Consider the following 18,303-nt stretch of genomic DNA (forward strand, 5'->3'; position numbering starts at 1 on the left):
TCACAGCATAGAACCTTCTTTGGTAAGAGAATAGGCAAGTTCCCACGGAATGAGGTAGGTCAGGGGCTGCAGTCCTCACGTCCACCCTCCTCTGGCTGGTCTGCCACATTCTCTTGGTTGATTCCTGGGTTCTCAGAGGGGCCTTCCTTTCAAAGTCTCGGAGCTCCCAGCCAATGACACATATCTCACTTTTGGATTACACATTTTTCTTTTAAAAACATATTTACATGGTATTTATTTGGCCTTCTTAAATCCATCTAGACTAAAAAGGTAGTCTTCTGACTCAGAAGTCACTTCAGAAACTTGGGGTATCCATTTCCAAGGGGCCCCGTGCTCTGATTTTTATCTCCTTTAACATCCTCAGATCCAGTTCCTTCTTTCCATCCTCACTGCCACTTCCTTGGTCCCAAGCAGCATCCCTTGCCTGGATTATACAGCCTCTCTGTTAGTTTGGGCTTCCGTGATAGCTCAGTAGGTAAAGAATCCGCTTGCAATGCAGGAGACCCCAGTTCCATTCCTGTGATGGGAAGATCTGCTGGGGAAGGGATAGGCCACCCACTTCAGTATTCTTGGGCTTCCCTTGTGGCTCAGCTGGTAAAGAATCTGCCTGCAACGCGGGAGACCTGAGTTTGATCCCCGGGTCAGGAAGATCCTCTGAAGAAGGGAAAGGCTACCCACACCAGTATTCTGGCCTGGAGAATTCCATGGACTGATCAAAAAGAGTTGGACACGACTGAGCGACTTTCACTTCGTTAGTTTACCTGAATCCACTTGTGCCTTTTCTGGTCTATTCTCTACACAACAGCCACAGTCTTTTATATGCATAAGTCAGATTCTGGTACTCCCTGCATAAAACCTAAGGGTTCTCCATCGCACTCAGAAAAAGCCAATCTGTTAGGTACGTCCTTTTCAGGATCTGTCTGGCCTATGTCTACCTCTAACCCTTCATCTCCCCACCACACACTTTTCTCCCTATAGTTTCTGTCCTCGTAATTCTCTAGAATGGCCCGTGGCCCTTGGTTCGGGGTCTTCCACACAGCTGCTCACTTAACGCTTCACAACAGGCGTTAAATAACGATTAAGAAACAGAGGACCGACGCCTGCATTCTGCCCCAGCCGGGGGTGAGTGGGGGGCATTTCCAGGTTTGCCCTGGATGCAGGCGGACGAGCACGCAAAGCGCAATTCCCGGGAGTTCCCTGGCGATCCGGTGGCGATCTTAGACTTTCGGGCTTTCACCTGAACACTGAGATCCTGAAAGGCGCGCAGAATGGTAAAAAAAAAAAATTCAAAGCACAATTCTCTCGCTCTCGCCATTTCCAGACTGAACTCCTCGTGGCCTCTGTCTTCGGAGGGCCAGCAGGAGTGGGGTAGGGGTGGGGAGTGGGGGGGTCCCAGCCCCTCAAGACACCTCTTGAGGTGAGCGTCCGGAAACCAATTCATTATTGGGACCTGCCCGCCAAAGACGACACCCCGGAAGTCCGCCTCGAACCCGCCCTAGAGCTGTCAGTGGGAGGAATTCGAGGAAGGGGCGGGGCCCCGCCTACGACTGGTTTATTAGCGAAGAGGAAACCGGAAGGAGGGGGCCGGAACCCGGCTTCTTCTCGACTCCTCATTGGCTAAAAGACCGCTGGCCCCTCGGGTTCTCATTGGTTAAAGTCTCTCTGGGCGTATCTTACACGTCCTCCGGGTCCCTCGCGGGTTGGTTGATGAAATTGGCCTCTACCCCGCCCCTCGGGTGCTTCAGCTTATTATCTTACACACAGACGTGGGGGTCTGCGCGGTCGTTTGCCGCCGAGCCTCAGCCGGGTCCTCCTCGAAGCCTTCGAGCCTCACGGAACTCAAGGATATAGACTACAAGCGAGCGGGGAGGGGACCCCGGAACAATTCCTTCGCGGAACCATTGAGACGAGGCTTCCAGGAGCGTGTGGAGGGGACGTTCCCCCTCCATCCCCCCGCCCCCCGGTGGGCCTGACTGGACTGGCAGGGATGGCGGCGGCGGCGGCAGCAGACGCTCGGCCGGGCGCCGCCATCCCAGTGGAACTGCGGCGCGAGAGGCGCATGGTGTGTGTGGAGTACCCGGGCGTGGTGCGCGACGTGTCCAAGATGCTGCAGACCCTGGGCGGCGAGGAAGGCGTCTCCCGGGTGAGGAGCGGGGAGTCCCCAGGGGAGCGCCGAGTCGTGGGACTGCGGCTGAGGGGCGAGACCACCCCGGAGGGATCTGAGGTTGCCTTGGCAACGGAGCTCCAGTCGGTTCTGGAGCGGCCAGGGGCGGGGGTCTGCTTTTGGGGCTGCCGGGCGTAGACGGATTTCCTCTAGGATCTGAGGGAACAGGGGCTTCCCTGGTGGCCCAGTGGCAAAGAATCCGCCTGCAGTGCAGGAGACGCGCCATTCGAAGATCCTGGAGAAGGAAATGGCAACCCACTCCAGTGATCTTGCCTGGAAAGTCCCATGGACAGAGGAGCCCGGCCGGCTGCAGTCCATGGGGGTCGCAAAGAGTCGGACCGACAAAGCGACACAACAACAGACCTACATGAGAAGGGGAGGAAGGATTATGTTATTAGAGTTAAAGAGTAGTAATGTATGTGTGTTAGTCCCTCAGTCATGTCCGACTCTTTGCGACCCCACGGACTGTAGCCCGCCAGCTTTCTCTTCTGTCCATGGAATTCTCCAGGCAAGAATACTGGAGTGAATTGCCATTCCCTTCTCCAGAGAACTTCCCAACTCAGGGATCGAACCCTAGTCTCCTGCAAATTTATTCTGCACCAGCTATATTTCTAGGTTCTTTACCTACATTCGCATCGCATCAGAACCCTGCCAGGTAAGGAGTGTAGTTGTCCGGATTTTACAGGAAAACTGAAAAACAGCTTGTTCAAGTTCCCCCAGGAAACAGTGGAGCTGGGATAAATTCTTTACCTCGTGCAAAGCTGTATGTCAATGACTTAAATGCACCAGGTCTTGAAGTGTCTCTATTTCAGAGAGTTCTTCCTTCATTGCCCTTACTGAAGTGGCTGCTAGCAGTTCACCCACTAATTCCAATCTTAAGTTGTGTTTTAGAGTCTGTATTGTCTGTCTTGGACCCTTGGTTCTGAGATGATCAGCTCTTGTGGGTTCTGGTCTCTCTTGATCACTCTTGTAATCTGAACATCCCTAATTGTGCCTGCTTCCAAAATATTGTTTGAATGCATGATTGAATCTTCACAACCATCTAGTGATGAACTCAGAGTTCAGTTCAGTCGATCAGTTGTGTCCGACTCTTTGTGAACCACACAGTCCCAACGCTTTGGCGCAGTCAATAAAGCAGAAGTAGATGCTTTTCTGGAACTCCCCTGTTTTTTTGATAGTCCAACAGATGTTGACAATTTGATCTCTGGTTCCTCTGTCTTTTCTAAAACCAGCTTGAACATCTGGAAGTTCATGGTTCATGTACTGTTGAAGCTTGGCTTGGAGAATTTTGAGCATTACTTTACTAGTGTGTGAGATGAGTGCAATTGTGCAGTAGTTTGAGCATTCTTTGGCATTGCCTTTCTTAGGGATTGGAATGAAAACTGACCTTTTCCAGTCCTGTAGCCCCTGCTGAGTTTGCTGGCAAATATTTGCTGGCAAATATGTCAAATTTGCTGGCATATTGAGTGCAGCACTTTATAGCATCATCTTTTAGGATTTGAAATAGCTCAACTGGAATTTCATCACCTTCACTAGCTTTGTTCGTAGTGATGCTTCCTAAGGCCCACTTGACTTCCCACTCCAGGATGTCTGGCTCTAGGTGAGTGATCACACCATCGTGATTATCTGGGTCGTGAAGATCTTTTTTGTATAGTTCTTCTGTGTATTCTTGCCACCTCTTCTTAATATCTTCTGCTTCTGTTAGGTCCATACCATTTATGTCTTTTATTGTGCCCGTCTTTGCATGAAATGTTCCCTTGATATCTTTAATTTTCTTCAAAAGGTCCTGTGCACACACTGCTATACTCAGTGCCCCCGACCCTGCAGCAGGCCACCGCCGACCCATGCCTCTGCCAGAGACTCCTGGACACTCCTGGGCAAGTCTGGGTCAGTCTCTTGTGGGGTCGCTGCTCTTTTCTCCTGGGTCCTGGTGCACACAAGTTTCTGTCTGTGCCCTCCCAGAGTCTGTTTCCCAGACCCGTGTAAGTTCTGGCAGCTCTGTGGTGGGGTAATGGCGACCTCCTCCAAGAGGGCTTATGCCACACCCAGATCTGCTGCACCCAGAGCCCCTGCCCCTGCGGCAGGCCACTGCTGACCCGGACCTCCTCAGGAGACACTCAAACGCAGTTCTGTGAGTTAGGTACCATTATTCCCATTTTTTAGGTAAAGACACAGGAAGAAAATTTGGGTCAAACAAGCCCCTACATAGTACAGTGGGAATTTAAACACATACATGCCTCCCTCTGAAGTCTGAACTCTTAATTCTGCTTCCTCATCCTTTATGAATATTGAAAAGCCTGAACGTGTCATTAGCACAGGAGGCTCGTAGAGGCCCAGTCAGTCACATCTTGTTCTTTTACCCTTACTGACTTTACTGTGGTTTTGACAGGATCCATACTCCTGCTAACCCAGGGATGTTTGTACCCAGGTACAGGGTGAGCCCTTTGGGGAAGAGACTGGTCACTCATTCATTCCATTCCTGTTTCTTGTGCACCCACTCTGTGCCAGCCCCACATCTAGGGTCATTCCTGGCACAGCAGTCTAATAGACCTATTCCCTGATGGTAGGGGCTCTTTTTAACCTCCTTTCCCTAGACGCTTCCTGAACACCTGCTAAGGGCCAGGCTGTGTCCTGGGTGTTGGGCACCAGCAGGTAGGTGACCTTGGCCTAGGGGACGTTGTTGGTGCTTTCACATGCACACAGCTGACACTTACTGTTCCCTCTTAGCCCATGTGGGACAGGCATTCCTGTATGGATGACACAGGTAGAGTGTTTACCATGGTTTAGGTGTCAGGCTAAGCACCTTACATATATGTTCATTTAGTCATCATAAGAATCTTAGGAGTAGATACTCCTATTACCATTTTAAGGAGAAGGAACCAAGGCCTGGAAAGGAGAAGTCACACGAGTCAGGGCCAAAGTGCTTGTTACTGATTTCGTCTCCTTTGGACCTGGAAACATTTGTAAATGAGGCTGAATACTTGGACCTTTTGGGGTGGGTAGTTCCTAACCCTAGACAAGTCATGCGGTTCCCACCCAGACTCTCCATGGCAGACGCAGGGGTAACAGCTCCACGAAGTGCTGCCGGAAGAATGGCGGTTCCCTGCACTGACCAGGCTTTGCTTAACTGGCAGTTATTGTCTCCAACTTTGCTGCTTTACAACCTTTTAGAAGAAAGAAGGTGTTAGTCACACAGTCGTGTCCAACTCTTTGTGACCCCATGGACTGTAACCCAGCAGACTTCTCTGTCCATGGGATGCTCCAGACAAGATGACTGGATTGGGTAGCCATGCCCTGCTCTAGGGGGTCTTCCCGACTCAGGAAGGAACCCTGGTCTCGCACACTGCAGGCAGACTCTTTACCATCTGAGCCACCAGGGAAGCTTTAGAAAGGAAGAGGCTGTCCTCATGTTCTCCACCAGATAAAAGCTGAGACCCTTGGGTTTGGAAAATGAGTCTTTTGGGAACTAAGAGCCCAGAACACAAAACAGAAGAAGCCTCCGGGGTCCCCATCGGGCCTTCACTGAGGGAGGAGCTGATCGCTCAGCCGGCCTCCACGTCACCGTCTCCTTTGGCTTCACCGCAGATCTACGCAGATGCCACCAAGAGGCTGGAGCTTTACTTCCGGCCGAAGGACCCCTACTGCCACCCCGTGTGTGCCAACCGCTTCAGCACCAACAGCCTGCTGCTCCGGATCAAGCGGAAGACCAGGCGACAGAGTGGGGCGCTGGGGCCTGAGGCTCGCCCCCGGGTCACGTACGACATAGAGAGCCTTGGAGTCATCTCCACTGTCTTCAAATTTCAAGGTAACTGCGAGATGCATTCTTCCTGCCTGGGTTATTTCCGGGCCTGTGTCCCTCGTGCCTGCGGGGGCTGCGTGGATCATCCGCCCGTGAAGGGGGCCAGGCTGTGCCCAGGCGTGAGGGTGGGGGCAGAGCATGGGCCCCGTCCAGGAGGCAGGCTGCCTTCACTCCAGCCAGCAGCTCCCTATGGACCCCGGGCTCTTGGCCACTGGAGTTCTCTGAGAAATCTCATGTTTAAAACCATTTTGTGGGGCCAAAGGAAAAGGCCCACAGGCCTCCAATTTTCAACCCCATCCCCTCCCTCGTATTTGGGGACCCTCGACTGCTGCTGGTCTTGTCTGCCATCTGAATCCTTCCCAGATCACCTCAACCCCTCAGGACCTCATGTCCTTTGACCTCTTAGCCAACTAGATGTCTCCCGCAGGGTCCTCACAGGGGTGCGGTGTGGAGTAAGGAGGGGAGTCATGCCTGCCTGAGCCTCCCTGGGTCTGCTTGTCTGACAGTGGGGGCTCTGAGTCCCTTAGGCCCCCATGGGGATTCGGGAGATGATGCTGTGTAGAGAGCTGATTCGTGTGCACGGGAAGCACTTGGCAGATAACTGACAAGTCTGGAGCGCGTCTATAGCAGCAGCTGCAGTTCTGAGATAGAAACCGAAGGAAGCGAAAGACTGAAAACGAAGAACAGAAAGTGTACAGAGACTCACGCGGGTCTCAGGAGCCCCGCACGTTGGGCGTTTTGAGCGTTCATCACTGGTGGAATGTGTCTTCACCAGAGCGGGCTGTCCTTCCCGGGACGGGGCTCTCCCCATGATGTGTTTTTCCTCTCTAACTGAGCCGGCAGTTCCCGCTCAGTGTGTGTCCCGGACCGGCAGCATCAGCCTCACCTGGGGCTCGTGAGAGGTGCGGCGTCTCAGCGCTGCACGGTGCGGCACGCACATTCCCGACCTGGACTCCATCCTCAGGGTCATGCAGCCCCCACCCCCCAAATAACGTCTCTCCAGGTGACTTGGAGCGCCCGGGGCCGAGCTCCCAGAAGCGATTCAAGGTGGGGGTGGTTTCAGTTCCTGCCACTCTTCCCCGGCAACCTCTCCTGCAAGCCCCCCTCACCACCCCCAAGCAGATGTGGGCCTTGTGTGGCAGCTGCCAGGGCCTGGGCGGTGTTAAAGGGCATCCGCCATCCATCTGCCTCCCTCCCCAGGAATGTCCGACTTCCAGTACCTGGCGGTGCACACGGAGGCGGACGGCAGGCAGATGTCCATGTACGACAAGGTGCTCATGCTCAAGCCCCAGAAGGAGAGCTTCTTCCACCAGGACCTGCCGCTCTACATCCCCCCGCCCATCTTCTCCAGGCTGGACACGCCGGTGGACTACTACTACCGTCCAGAGACGCAGCACCGGTGAGTGCCTCCCTTGGCCGCTGCTGTGCAGCATCGGGATTCAGGGCGAAGGCCCTGTGCTCAGAGGGCTGGACGCTGCCACTCACAGGCCCGGGGGCCAGGGCAGCCGGCTTTGCTCAGTCCCATGGCCCCAGGGCCTCTAACAGCAGAGCAGCTGGTGACCAAAGGAGTCAGGAACCTGCCCTGGTCCCTGCGTCTCACCCAGAGGCCTTGCTTAGGGCTGTCCCCACACCATGGAATGTCAGTCAAGGTGTCGCCCCAGGACTGGAGGGCCCATCACCAAAGGTGTGTACCTGAGAGTAGGGAGAGACAGACTCCTCCTACCCGGGAGCACCAAGAACGAGGTGGGTTGACTTTTTTGGAGAGCGATCTGGCAGAATTTATTACAGTCTTGTTTTATTTTAAGTTTGGCCATACCACGTGGCTTAGGGGATCTTAGTTCCCTGACCAGGGATAGAACCCGTGTTCCCTGTAGTAGAAGCACGTAGTTCTCACCACTGGACCACCAGGGAATTTCCCTGCTGTGGTGTTAAATGTTCTTTCCAGTCGACAAAGTGGTTCCTCCTGTAGGAATTTATCCCATAGTGATTCCCACCTCGGTGCTCGAAGATAATACACTGATGAGAGCGTTTCCTGGCTGGTTGTGGGCAGGAAGCTGGGAGAACCTGGTGTGGTGGGAGAGCCCGGGCCGGCAGGGCCTGTGTTCAGGTCCTGGGCCTGTGATCCCACAAGAGCCCCAACCTCCTGCTCCCGCCTCGCCGCCTGATAGCAATAGTAATAGTCCCTGCGTCTCTGCATCATTAGAGAGCTGCATGACGGAAGCTCTTGGGAATACTCAGAACAGTGAGTGCCGGCAGAGTGTGAGACAGCGGATAAGCGGCTGGCGACCAGTCCATGAATAGGGGCCATGTAGTTAATTAAATGACGGCCTGTCTGTGCCAGGGAAGACCACGCTGCCTTGACCAGAGCTGGCTCCGTGGGCTGATGTGGCTTGTGTCCCGAGAACCGCGCCAGAGCAGACTGCATGCCATAAAAACAAACTGAGTTTGAGAACAGAAGCCTGGGAGAACCGGGAAGGTGGGGCCAGGCAGTCATCTCTGGAGGGGCAGGCAGACGAGCACCTTCTCCCTCATCAAGGATTTCCAGCAACGAGCACTGCCCGCCTGGCGGGGCCCAGGCCTCCCCATGGAGCCAGGTTCGGAGGGAACACGACAGGCGGCTCTGTAGGGGCCCAGCTGGGGAGCGGCGGACCACGTGGGGTGAATGAGTGGGCAGCGGGGGCCAGTGGGCAGGCGTGTGTCTTAAAGGGGACAGGTGGGGAGTGGGCTGTTGTGGACCGTGAGTGGGGCATAGGGAGGACTCCTGGGGGCCGTGACCTCTGAAACAGCGGGCAGGTGAAGATCCGGGGAGGGAGGGCATGCCAGACCCGGGTGCTGCTGCTGGCTGCTGCAGAGGACTGGTCTAGGGGTGTTGTCCCCGAAGCCGAGAGACTGGTGGCTGAGGGTCCCGCAGACCCCGCGGAGGAGCTTAGATTCTGCCCTGAAGAGAAAGAGGAATGGTTCTCTTCCTTTAAAAAGTGCATTCTGTGGAGTTCCAAAAGGAGAGGGGCGGTGTCTGGACCCCCCACCCACATCACCAGCTTCAGCCATTAGCAGCCTTCCGCTGCTGGCTTCCTCTCCTCCTCCGCCACCCTGGCATCACAGCGCGTCCTCCAGAAACAAGTCGGTATGCGTCTCTGACGGGAAGGACTAAGGTAGCCACAGCACCGTCCGCAGAACGAGCGAGCGTAACAGCGTCCTCAGCGCCATCCCAGCCCAGGCCTCTCTGCTGCCCCGTTGTCTCCAAGGTGACTCGAGAGCCAGGCAAGGGTTGCCGTCTCTCAGGCCTGTTGAGTCCCTTATCCCACCCCACTGGCTGGTGGCATTCTAGTCACTTCTCTGTCCCCTGGGGCCAGCAGACAGCCGTCCCCCCGCCTCTGGAAGGGGGACTGGGGTGGAAAGCCAGCTGCCCCGGGACCCACGGGCCCTGTTTTTCTCCTGTGTGTTTTATCGATTTTCGGGCACATGGAAAGAGTCTGCCTTTTCTCCCAGGGCTGCTATCGCTTCTTCTGCTCTGCTGACCTTCCTGGGTGCCGAGGACTGGCCGAGGAGGCCTGGCGTCCGCCTCACTGGCCTGCCCTGGTCCAGGGAGGTTCACCTTCCTAGATGGCCTGTGGACTCCTGACGGGGTCCCTCCTCCTTGAGGCAGTTGAGGTGGGGGGAGCCAGCAGAGACAGCCAGGCTGGGGGGGGCTGGTTCTCCTTGCAGTTGCTGTCTGGCCCAGGGGGGCCGCCAGGGGTTTTCCTGCTCAGGTGTCTGGGACTTCAGGGAGGTGTCTTTGAAAACTGTACAACGTTTGGGGGGTTTCTGATGGAGTCACGCTTTTGGAAAAAGGCACAGGTTTGATCCCATCTTTGTAATTCTATTTCCCGATGTGAAAAGTCACTTTGTTGTTCTTTGTAAATATGCAGATGATGTGTACTCATGGAAAACTAAGGTGAAATGGAAAGAGATTTAAAAGGGAATAATCCCCTGTGTGACATCCAGGATGCTTTAAAAAGCACTTCAGAACGACTCAGTGGGTTGGGGTGGGGTCTGGGTGGTGTGGAAGTGGCCATGTGATGGCAGTTGTGGGAGACGACGGGGGACATCTGGGGGTCCCTGGGGCTGCTCCTCTGCTTTAGCGAGGCCATGCGCTCCGACCTCCACCACAGAGGCAGGCGCTCGGAGCTTCCTGGGAGGTGTTGGCCCTGTGTGTTCCGTGCTCATAAAGGCAGGCCCAGCACAGTCACTGGTGACAGAGTGCTTTTTTCTTTTTTAATTTGTTTGTTTCCAGTTGAAGGATAACTGCCTTACAATATTGTATTGTTTTCTGCTGTAGAAGCAGAGTCCTTTTTAAACACTTGTTTTTACTCTTGGCCATACCACGTGGTTTGCGGGATCTTAGTTCCTGAGCAGAGAGGGAACCTGTGTCCCCGCAGTGGAAGGAGAGTCCTGTTAGCCTCTGTGCTCTGTGACAAGACCGTTCGGCAGTATCCGTCCTCCCTTCACTGCAGTATCGTTGAGATGCTTCCAAGTCAGGGACTCAGGCTCCATCGCAGGCGGCCGGACAGCAGTCGGTGCCACTGCCACCCACCCCTGCATCTCCCTGCCCAGCCTCCCTGGGCTGGAATCCCAGCTCTGTCTCCTTGAGCCCTGGCCCAAGCAGGTCTCCAACCCCCATGGCCTCAGGGACTTGTGGAAGTTGGGTCCTTCGTTATGGGAAGATGGAAGGACTGTTTCGAGGGTTAGATGAGCAAGCTGTGACGTCAGTAAGCCCAGCCGACAGAGGATCTGTGGTTCCTGTGTGGCCACACCTCCGCTGACTCCCCGCTCCCTGCCTGACGGACGCTGGGCTGCTCCCAGCTTCTCGCTGGCTGGACGGTGCCGTGACAACTCGATGCGGGTGTGAGATCACCAGCCTCTGGGACTTGAGGCCCAGCTTCAGAGCCTCCCTAAGCTCTCAGACTTGCTGCCTCTTCTCCCCTGGCTGGCACTGAGGTCCTTCTCTCGCCCAGGTTCCAATGGAAGCACTCAGACGTGGGCCACCAGTGTCCAGCCAGGCCCACGCCTGGTGCTCCTGCCCTCACCCCTCTCTCTGCCCCTAGGGAAGGCTACAACAATCCCGCCATCTCGGGCGAGAACCTGATTGGCCTGAGCAGGGCCCGGCGCCCCCACAACGCCATCTTTGTCAACTTTGAGGGTGACGAGGTGCCCGAGCGGCCGATGGAGGCCGCGGTCCAGACGTGGAAGAAGGTCTGCACCAACCCCGTGGACCACAGAGTGGAGGAGGAGCTGAGGAAGGTGCGCCCGTCCCCCAGACTGCCCGTTTACCTGAGGCCCCCTCGGCTGCCCCGTTTACCCACGGGGCCCCATGCTGGTCTCAGACTTGCTCATTAACTCGCCGGAACTGTTACCTCCAGATGCCACATCTAAAGCTCTGCCCGTGTATACCCTGCCTTCCCAAGGCTGAAAGTGTTCTTCAGCCTCCTCCGAGGTCCTCTGGGGGTCAGCGTGGTCCAGGCGTGACTGCAACCTGGAGCTCCGGGGTTCCAGAAACTTCCTTCCTCCAGTCATTGGCCCGGGCACATCAGCTGGGGCACCTGCTGCGTGCCAGGCCTGGCCCTTCCTCCGCATTAGAGTCGGCTGGCTGGGCGGCCCCAGGAGGAGGCAGCCTTCCACCTGGCCCAAGTCACTGGGTCAGGGGACGTCGGGCCACTCTCTGAGCGCCCCCCCGTCCTCTGCATGCAGCCCAGCCTCCTTGTGGCTCGGGGCCACTCCTGCCCTGGCCTGTCCCCCTCACGGCCCTGCTCGGGCACCTTTGGTCCTCTGCCTCCCGTTACCCTTTGAGCTGCAAAAGGACAGGGACGGTGCCCCGCGTGGTCCTTCCAGGACACCCTGGCCCAGCTGCCCTGGACACCAGCTGGGTGCACAGGCCACTCCTGAGGGAGGGACCAGCCAGCGCACAGCGGCTCTTGGAGGTGGCTCCCTGCCAGCTGCCCCTCTGGGGCCAGACCCTGTGGGGGCCCTGGGGCCGGTGGGCAAGCTGCCTATCCTCCTCTCAGCCTCGGCTTTGACCCTCCAGCTGTTTGACATCCGTCCCATCTGGTCACGCAACGCCCTCAAGGCCAACATCAGCGTCCACCCTGACAAGCTCAAGATCTTGTTGCCCTTCGTGGCCTATTACATGGTAAGGGTCCGCCCGCCGCCTCCTGGGTTCCTGCCAGGGTCGTCTTGATCCTGGCATGCACTGGGCGGCTCGTTACCGCCCCTGCAGAGGCCCTCCCCGGTCACACGTCGGCCACATTGGGGTGACTGTGGGATTCAAGACTGATCACGTAACTTGCAAGTAAAGGGATTGTGTGTTTTTTAATGGCCTTGAGCTGAGAGCTTTCCAGGACCAGGGGCTGGGGTGCTGTGCGCACAGCCTCCTTTCTTCTCTGCAGGCGCGGCAGCAGGGGTGTTGCTCTGGTGAGGATGGTTGGCTTGGCCTGGGGGCTTGACGTGCCAGCGTCCCGCAGCCAGCATGTGGCAGAGCTCCCAGGGCCCCTGGCCACAGTGCTGCCTGCATTCACCGTTTCTCCCAGGTCGAGTGGCCTTCACTGCACAGCAGATGTACCTTGGACTGAGTCCAAGAGGGCACAGAGATGGGGGTGTCGTTGTCGAGATTCCCCAAGGGGCTACGAGGAGGCGCTCCTGCCGGCCAGGGGTTGAACGTGGGGCCCTGGAGGGGCAGACAAGCAATGTGACTGTGATGGCAGGTGGGGTGGGGGGCGCGGGGGTGGGTGGCACCAGACGGGCTCGTCCTTCCTCGGCCTAGACCCAGCCTCACGAAGCTGCCTCTCAGCCTCGGCTCTCTGGACAGAGGACCATCAGAGCTCTGTGGGCCAGAGCCTCCCTCCGTCAGCATAGTTGTGACGGTTCTCAAGCTCTTCCTTTGTGCCAGGCACTGTGCCAAGGGTGCCAGGGCCTCCGTCTCCTGTGTTGTTGCTGTCCAGTCGCTCAGGCGTGTCCAACTGGTGCAGCCCCACAGACCGCAGCGTGCCAGGCTTCCCTGTCCTTCATCTCCTTCATGAGTTTGCTCAAACTCATGTTCCTGAGTTGGTGATGCCATCCAACCATCTCACCCTCTGTCTTCTCCTTCTCCTGCCCTCAGTCTTTCCCAGCATCAGGGTCTTTTCCAGTGAGTCGGCTTTTCTCATCAGGTAACCAAAGTATTGGAGCTTCAGCTTTAACACTCCTTTAATCCTCCCAGAAATGCCCTCTGACAGGAAGACCGAGGTTTGGCGGGTCGAGTGACCCACCCCAGGTGACAGAGCCACACGTGCGCGCCTGGGGGGCAAGGGCAGCAGAGCCCCCCCTGGGCGGCCCCCGGGCCTGCATCTCGGGGGGCCGGGATCGGCCGGACCTCACCTCACACCCCACCCTTTTTGTCTCCAGATAACAGGCCCCTGGAGAAGCCTGTGGATTCGATTTGGATTTGACCCCCGAAAACGCCCAGAGGCCAAGATTTATCAAGTGCTTGACTTCCGAATCCGATGTGGAATGAAATACGGTAAACAGTCACTAAAACCTTTGCTTTCCTTTTCCCTTCCTAGCTTTGCGTTTGCAGCGTTCTCTTGGGTGATGAGAATAGGTCCGCACGGAGAGAAGCGCCTTCCGCCCTCGGCAGGCTTGTTGGAGGCGGGCTAGCGCAGGCCCACGGCCCCGAGCTCCCGTCCTGGCCCCGTGGTGCCACTAGTGGTCCTTCTGTTCTTCCACAGTTACTTGCGGCTCCTGCCGTGCAGGCCAGGCGTCCGGTCAGTGTCCGTCCCCCGCCTGCGGTGAGTCCCCCGCACACAAAGCACCGAGACACGGCGGCTCCTGTCTCTCCAGCTTGGGGGCCGCTGTGCCTCTCTCAGGAGCCGCCCTGGGAGCCCCGGTGCACCTGTGGTGCGGGCCGCGCTGTCAGGGGCTCTGCACCCCCTAGCCTGACGCGCCCGCCCTCTCCGGCAGGTTACGCCCCCAGCGACATGCCCGTCAAGGCCAAGCGCAGCACCTACAACTACAGCCTCCCCATCACCGTCAAAAAGACCAGTAAGGGCCTCGGGCTCCCTTGCAGAGCAGGCGCCGGGAAAGAGGGGCATCCAGACTGCGGGAGGGGCAGGGGCCTCCCAAAAGTTCACTCTAGGGCCCTGCTGGCCAGCGCGCCCCAGAGTGGGAGGGGGCGGTCGGGGGGCGGGAGAAATACCCCCCTGTATTCCAGACCCCTGCCGTGGTCCCCTCGCAGCCAGCCAGCTCGTCACCATGCATGACCTGAAGCAAGGCCTGGGCCCCTCAGGGTCGGCCAGTGCACAGAAGTCGAGTCCCAACAAGTACAAGCTCAAGGTGGGTGTCGGCAGCCTGCCTGCCTGGGCGAGAGTGAGGGCTGGGTGGCGCGCCGGCCCCTCCCCTGGGCAGGCCAGGCTCTGCTGCCCACGCTGAGCCTCGCCTGTGACGCGGGGAGGCTCTGACGGAGGCTGCCCGGTCCTTCCGGTCCCTTCACCCAACTCCCACCTCCCAGCACAGCCTCCAAACACAACTCAGGATGCGAGTCCCCGGGGGCGGGGGTGTTGACCACCGGGGCACATCCGTCTCAGGGAGGGTCCTCAGACACCAGCAGCTGCATGCACTGCCCTCTGAATCGGGCCCTGAGGCCCCTGTGACCCCCCGGGAAGGGAGAGACGGAGGGCTGTGAGCCCAGAGCCACAGCAGACCACCTGCACCCAGCCGTGGGCTGGACGAGGGCCGCCCTCCCAGGCTCGGGCCTCCTTAGCACAGCCACCCAGCAGGCGCAGTGACGTCCCAAGGCCTGATGTGAGCTGCTCCAGGCCTGGGGAGGAGTCCCCAGCCACAGAGGGCTGGGGCCAGCTATCTGCCGCAGCGTCCGTCTCTCTGCTCAGGGAGGGAGGCCGCATCCTCACCCGAGCAGCCATTCGCCTTCGGGGGCCTCATTTTAGGCCGCAGTCCCCACCTCTGGAACTGGTCTGCAGCTCTTCCTAAGATGACCAGTTAGGAGAAGTGAGGAGGCCTCCCTTCAGAGAAGCGCCGAGGCAGAGCCCAGCCCTAGTGGGGCCTCCCCACCAGACGAGCCTGGTGGTCCTGGGGGCGGCTCGAGGGTCCTGGGGTCCTGGCTGCTTCCACCCCGTCCGTGCTGGGGGGTCACAGCTCATGTCCTCCCGGCCTCTGGCCCGTCCGCCCACCTGAATCCAGAGAGGAGAGCCAAGGCTGCCAGTTCTCGGGGCCGGCACAGGCCGCTGCCCTGGGAGAGGGCCCGGGGAGCCGCCCACTGTGGGGTCTCCAGCGCCGCCCTCCCCCGGGACGCTCCCCTGACCTCCCGGCTCGTCTCGGGCCTCCTTTCCAGGACTCGGTCTACATCTTCCAGGAGGGGGCCTTGCCGCCGTACCGACAGATGTTCTACCAGTTCTGTGACCTGAACGTGGAGGAGTACGTACCTGCGGGGCACCGAGGCGGGGACCAGGGGGCTCGGGCGCAGAGCAGAAAACCTCAGGGACCAAAGGGTGTCCTGCCTTTCTTCCCTTTCACGTCCGCCATGACCCCTCGGGATGGCAAGCCCTGGGGAGCGAGTGCTGCCGGCTCTCCTCTGGCCGGGCTCACGTGGCACACAGCAGCGGCTTTCTGGGGGCCCCATGGGCCACCCTGCCCCTAGCAGCCAGCCATCCCAGGCACAGAGCGTGGCACTGGACTGGGGTCTTTGTCTTCCTCCTGTGTGGCCCGCACGGGGGTTCCTGACATGATTCCCAGTCCCCAGAGCTGACAGAACCCCAGACTCGTTTAACCCAGCTGTTCGCAGTGATGTTTAGAAAGCTGGGGGAGGGGTGCTGGGCTGGAGGGGCAGCTTACCCCAGGTTGGAGTCCAGAGCGGCTTTCAAGGGTACCCTTTGTGACCACGCTTGTCCACGGGACAGCGCTGAGTGCTGTTTTTTTGAGCACAACGCCAGCTCTGTCGAAACCGCTTACTGGCACCTGTGATCAGAGACCCTCCCACCCCCACCCAGAACTTTGAACAGAGACCCACACTCTGGACCTTTGAGCAGAGACCCCTCTCACCTTTGAGCAGAGACGCCCTCTGACCTTTGAGCAGAGATCCCCCCCCAGCCTTTGAGCAGAGACCCCCCCACCTTTGAGCAAAGACGCCCCCCGACCTTTGAGCAGAGACGCCCCCCGACCTTTGAGCAGAGACCCCTCCCACCTTTGAGCAGAGACGCCCCCCGACCTTTGAGCAGAGACGCCCCCCGACCTTTGAGCAGAGACGCCCCCCGACCTTTGAGCAGAGACCCCCCCCCCACCTTTGAGCAGAGACCCCCCCCACCTTTGAGCAGAGACGCCCCCCAACCTTTGAGCAGAGACGCCCCCCGACCCTTGTCCCCGACACCCAGGCTGCAGAGAATCATTCACCGCAACGACGGGGCGGAGAGCTCGTGCACCGAGCGCGATGGCTGGTGCCTCCCCAAGACCACGGACGAGCTGAGGGATACCATGTCCCTCATGATCCGGCAGACCATCCGCTCCAAGAGGCCTGGTGAGAGCCACTCGCCCCGTGTGCGTGGGCCTCCCCGGGGCTGGAGCAGGCATCCCTCAAGGACCTGCTCCCCAGGAAACCTTACCCGGTGGGAGCCAGGAGCCAGCACCCCACCCCACCCCTGGCAGCCCCCTGAGGCGCTCAGCCGTGGGGGTCCAGGCAGGAACCGGGCCCAGAAGACTGGGGCTGGGGCTGCCCTCGGGGCCGCCACTTCACGCCTGGACATCACCCTGTGTCCTGCAGCCACATGTGGGCAGGTCGCTCCTGTCTCTCCTGGGGGCGGGGGCCGTGTCGCTGTGTGCTGCCCGCCCTCCCCTGGGCGTGGGGAGGGAGCGAGCCCTGTGCTGGCCCACGGCTCTGATGGAGCTGGGGGAGAGTAAGGGAAAGGACCCTCTCTGGGGCTCCTTCCAGGCTCGGGGTGGGGGCGTCCCAGGCCACCGACCCCCACAGAGCTGACAGGAGCCGGGGCGCTCAGCCTCCCCCAGGACGCCAGCCCCTCTGAGCGTCCAGTCGAGGAAAGCCAGCCTGGGCCCACTCCTGCGGGGTCCCCTGGACTCCCGAGCTGCCTGGGGCTGCTCCGGGAAGGTTCCTAAGGCCCTGGGCATCCGTGTTGCTCTGAGGTGCTGGTTAATCGAGTCCGGGCCCACCAGCCACCGTACTTCCCGGAACAGCTTCAGAGCTGGAGCCCCAGCCCCTGAATTTGTAGACAGGCCCCCGGGGCTGAGACCAGGGACGGCCAGTGTGGGGGCCGCCCGGGGCCAGCATCGGGACACACCTGGCCTGCTCTCTGGGCCTAGCCCTCTTCTCCAGCCCGACCAAAGCGGACAGTGGGAAGGAGCAGCTGACCGGCGAGTCCGGGGAAGACGAGGAGGAGGACGAGGAGGAGGAGGAGGAGGAGTTCAAGCCGTCCGACGGGAGCGAGAACGAGATGGAGACGGAGATCCTGGACTACGTGTGACGCGGCCGGGCCCCGCCCAGGCCCGCTGAGGGCCGGCACGCGGCAGGGACCCCAGCGCCGCCTGCAGCAGCCAGCACGGCCCTAGGCGGCCCGTCCGAGGAGGGCAGCGGGGTGCGCTGCCCCTGGCCCCGAGTACCTGCGCCCGGCCTCACCAGCCCGGCGCCCAGCCCTGGCCCTGGCTGAAGCCAGCGGGACCTGAGGTGGGGACGGTGCGGCTGGGGAGGGGCCGGCCCGGCTGCAGCTCAGACTGGAGGTGAGGGTGGGGCAGGGACCCTGGTCCAGATCACGGTGGCGAAGACTGTCCTTAGGTTTAGACCCCATCCGTTGGGGTGACCTGGCAAAGGGCAGGCCCAGCTGGAACTGCCCTCATTAAAGACGTTTCCCCAAGGAGTCTGGGTGTCTCTGTTCGGGTGTCAGAACCCGAGAAGGGTTTTCTCTGGCCTCGGGGCTTGGGCTCCAGCCGGACATCATTTGTCCCTTCAGTTGCTCGTCAGTGACCCGATGCTGGTGATCCTGGGATGGCTGAGAACAACAGGCCAGGCGCCCCTCGGCGGGTGGGCCAGGCGAGAGCCGCCTCGGAGGGTGCTCCAGCCACGTGCTCACCCCTTCATGTTCCACAAGGACGTGTTGCAGAGGGGTTCCTGGGGACGACACCGTCGTCTCAACACTGCCTGGTGAGAAACCAGAGGGCAAGCAGGTCCCTGGGTGGGGCCGAACCTACACTCCTGGGGCGCACACCCCACACGCTGCCCCAGCCAGAGGGGAGCCCGTCAGCCCGCCTCAGCCAGAAGGCCAGAAGCAGCTGTTCCGAAGGGCAGGCCGGGCCGTGCCCCATGCCTCACCTC

The 18,303-nt window shown here is 59.2% G+C and overlaps 1 protein-coding gene across 4 annotated transcripts; it reads left to right on the forward strand.

Annotated features, from left to right (window-relative positions):
- Window positions 1-1,688: 1,688 nt before the first annotated feature.
- On the forward strand, window positions 1,689-17,848 carry GTF3C5 (general transcription factor IIIC subunit 5). Of its 4 annotated transcripts, none has more exons than XM_020910952.2 (12): window positions 1,689-2,143; window positions 5,750-5,969; window positions 7,164-7,362; window positions 11,048-11,243; window positions 12,025-12,129; window positions 13,380-13,494; window positions 13,703-13,762; window positions 13,935-14,015; window positions 14,185-14,306; window positions 15,322-15,404; window positions 16,358-16,500; window positions 17,298-17,848. In XM_020910952.2, exons 1-12 carry the CDS (start codon window positions 1,988-1,990, stop codon window positions 17,456-17,458), a joined length of 1,641 nt encoding a protein of 546 aa, XP_020766611.2. In that variant the 5' UTR covers window positions 1,689-1,987; the 3' UTR covers window positions 17,459-17,848. The 4 variants fall into 4 exon arrangements, with proteins under 4 accessions (XP_020766611.2, XP_020766613.2, XP_020766612.2 ...); XM_020910953.2 differs by having other exon boundaries at window positions 1,690-2,143; window positions 14,209-14,306; XM_020910954.2 differs by lacking the exon at window positions 13,703-13,762.
- The last annotated feature ends 455 nt before the right edge of the window (window positions 17,849-18,303 follow it).

The sequence above is a fragment of the Odocoileus virginianus genome, chromosome 2 (genome assembly GCF_023699985.2).
Source record: "Odocoileus virginianus isolate 20LAN1187 ecotype Illinois chromosome 2, Ovbor_1.2, whole genome shotgun sequence".
Classification (NCBI taxonomy): Eukaryota; Metazoa; Chordata; class Mammalia; order Artiodactyla; family Cervidae; genus Odocoileus; species Odocoileus virginianus.

What these genes read in the sequence shown, in the direction of transcription:
- GTF3C5 (XM_020910952.2), top strand. Translation starts at nt 1,988, where the DNA reads ATGGCGGCGGCGGCGGCAGCAGACGCTCGGCCGGGCGCCGCCATCCCA. An exon ending in CACTGTCTTCAAATTTCAAG is followed by an intron (nt 5,970 to 7,163) that starts GTAACTGCGAGA and finishes CTCCCTCCCCAG; the next exon opens with GAATGTCCGACTTCCAGTAC. An exon ending in TGGAGGAGGAGCTGAGGAAG is followed by an intron (nt 11,244 to 12,024) that starts GTGCGCCCGTCC and finishes TTGACCCTCCAG; the next exon opens with CTGTTTGACATCCGTCCCAT.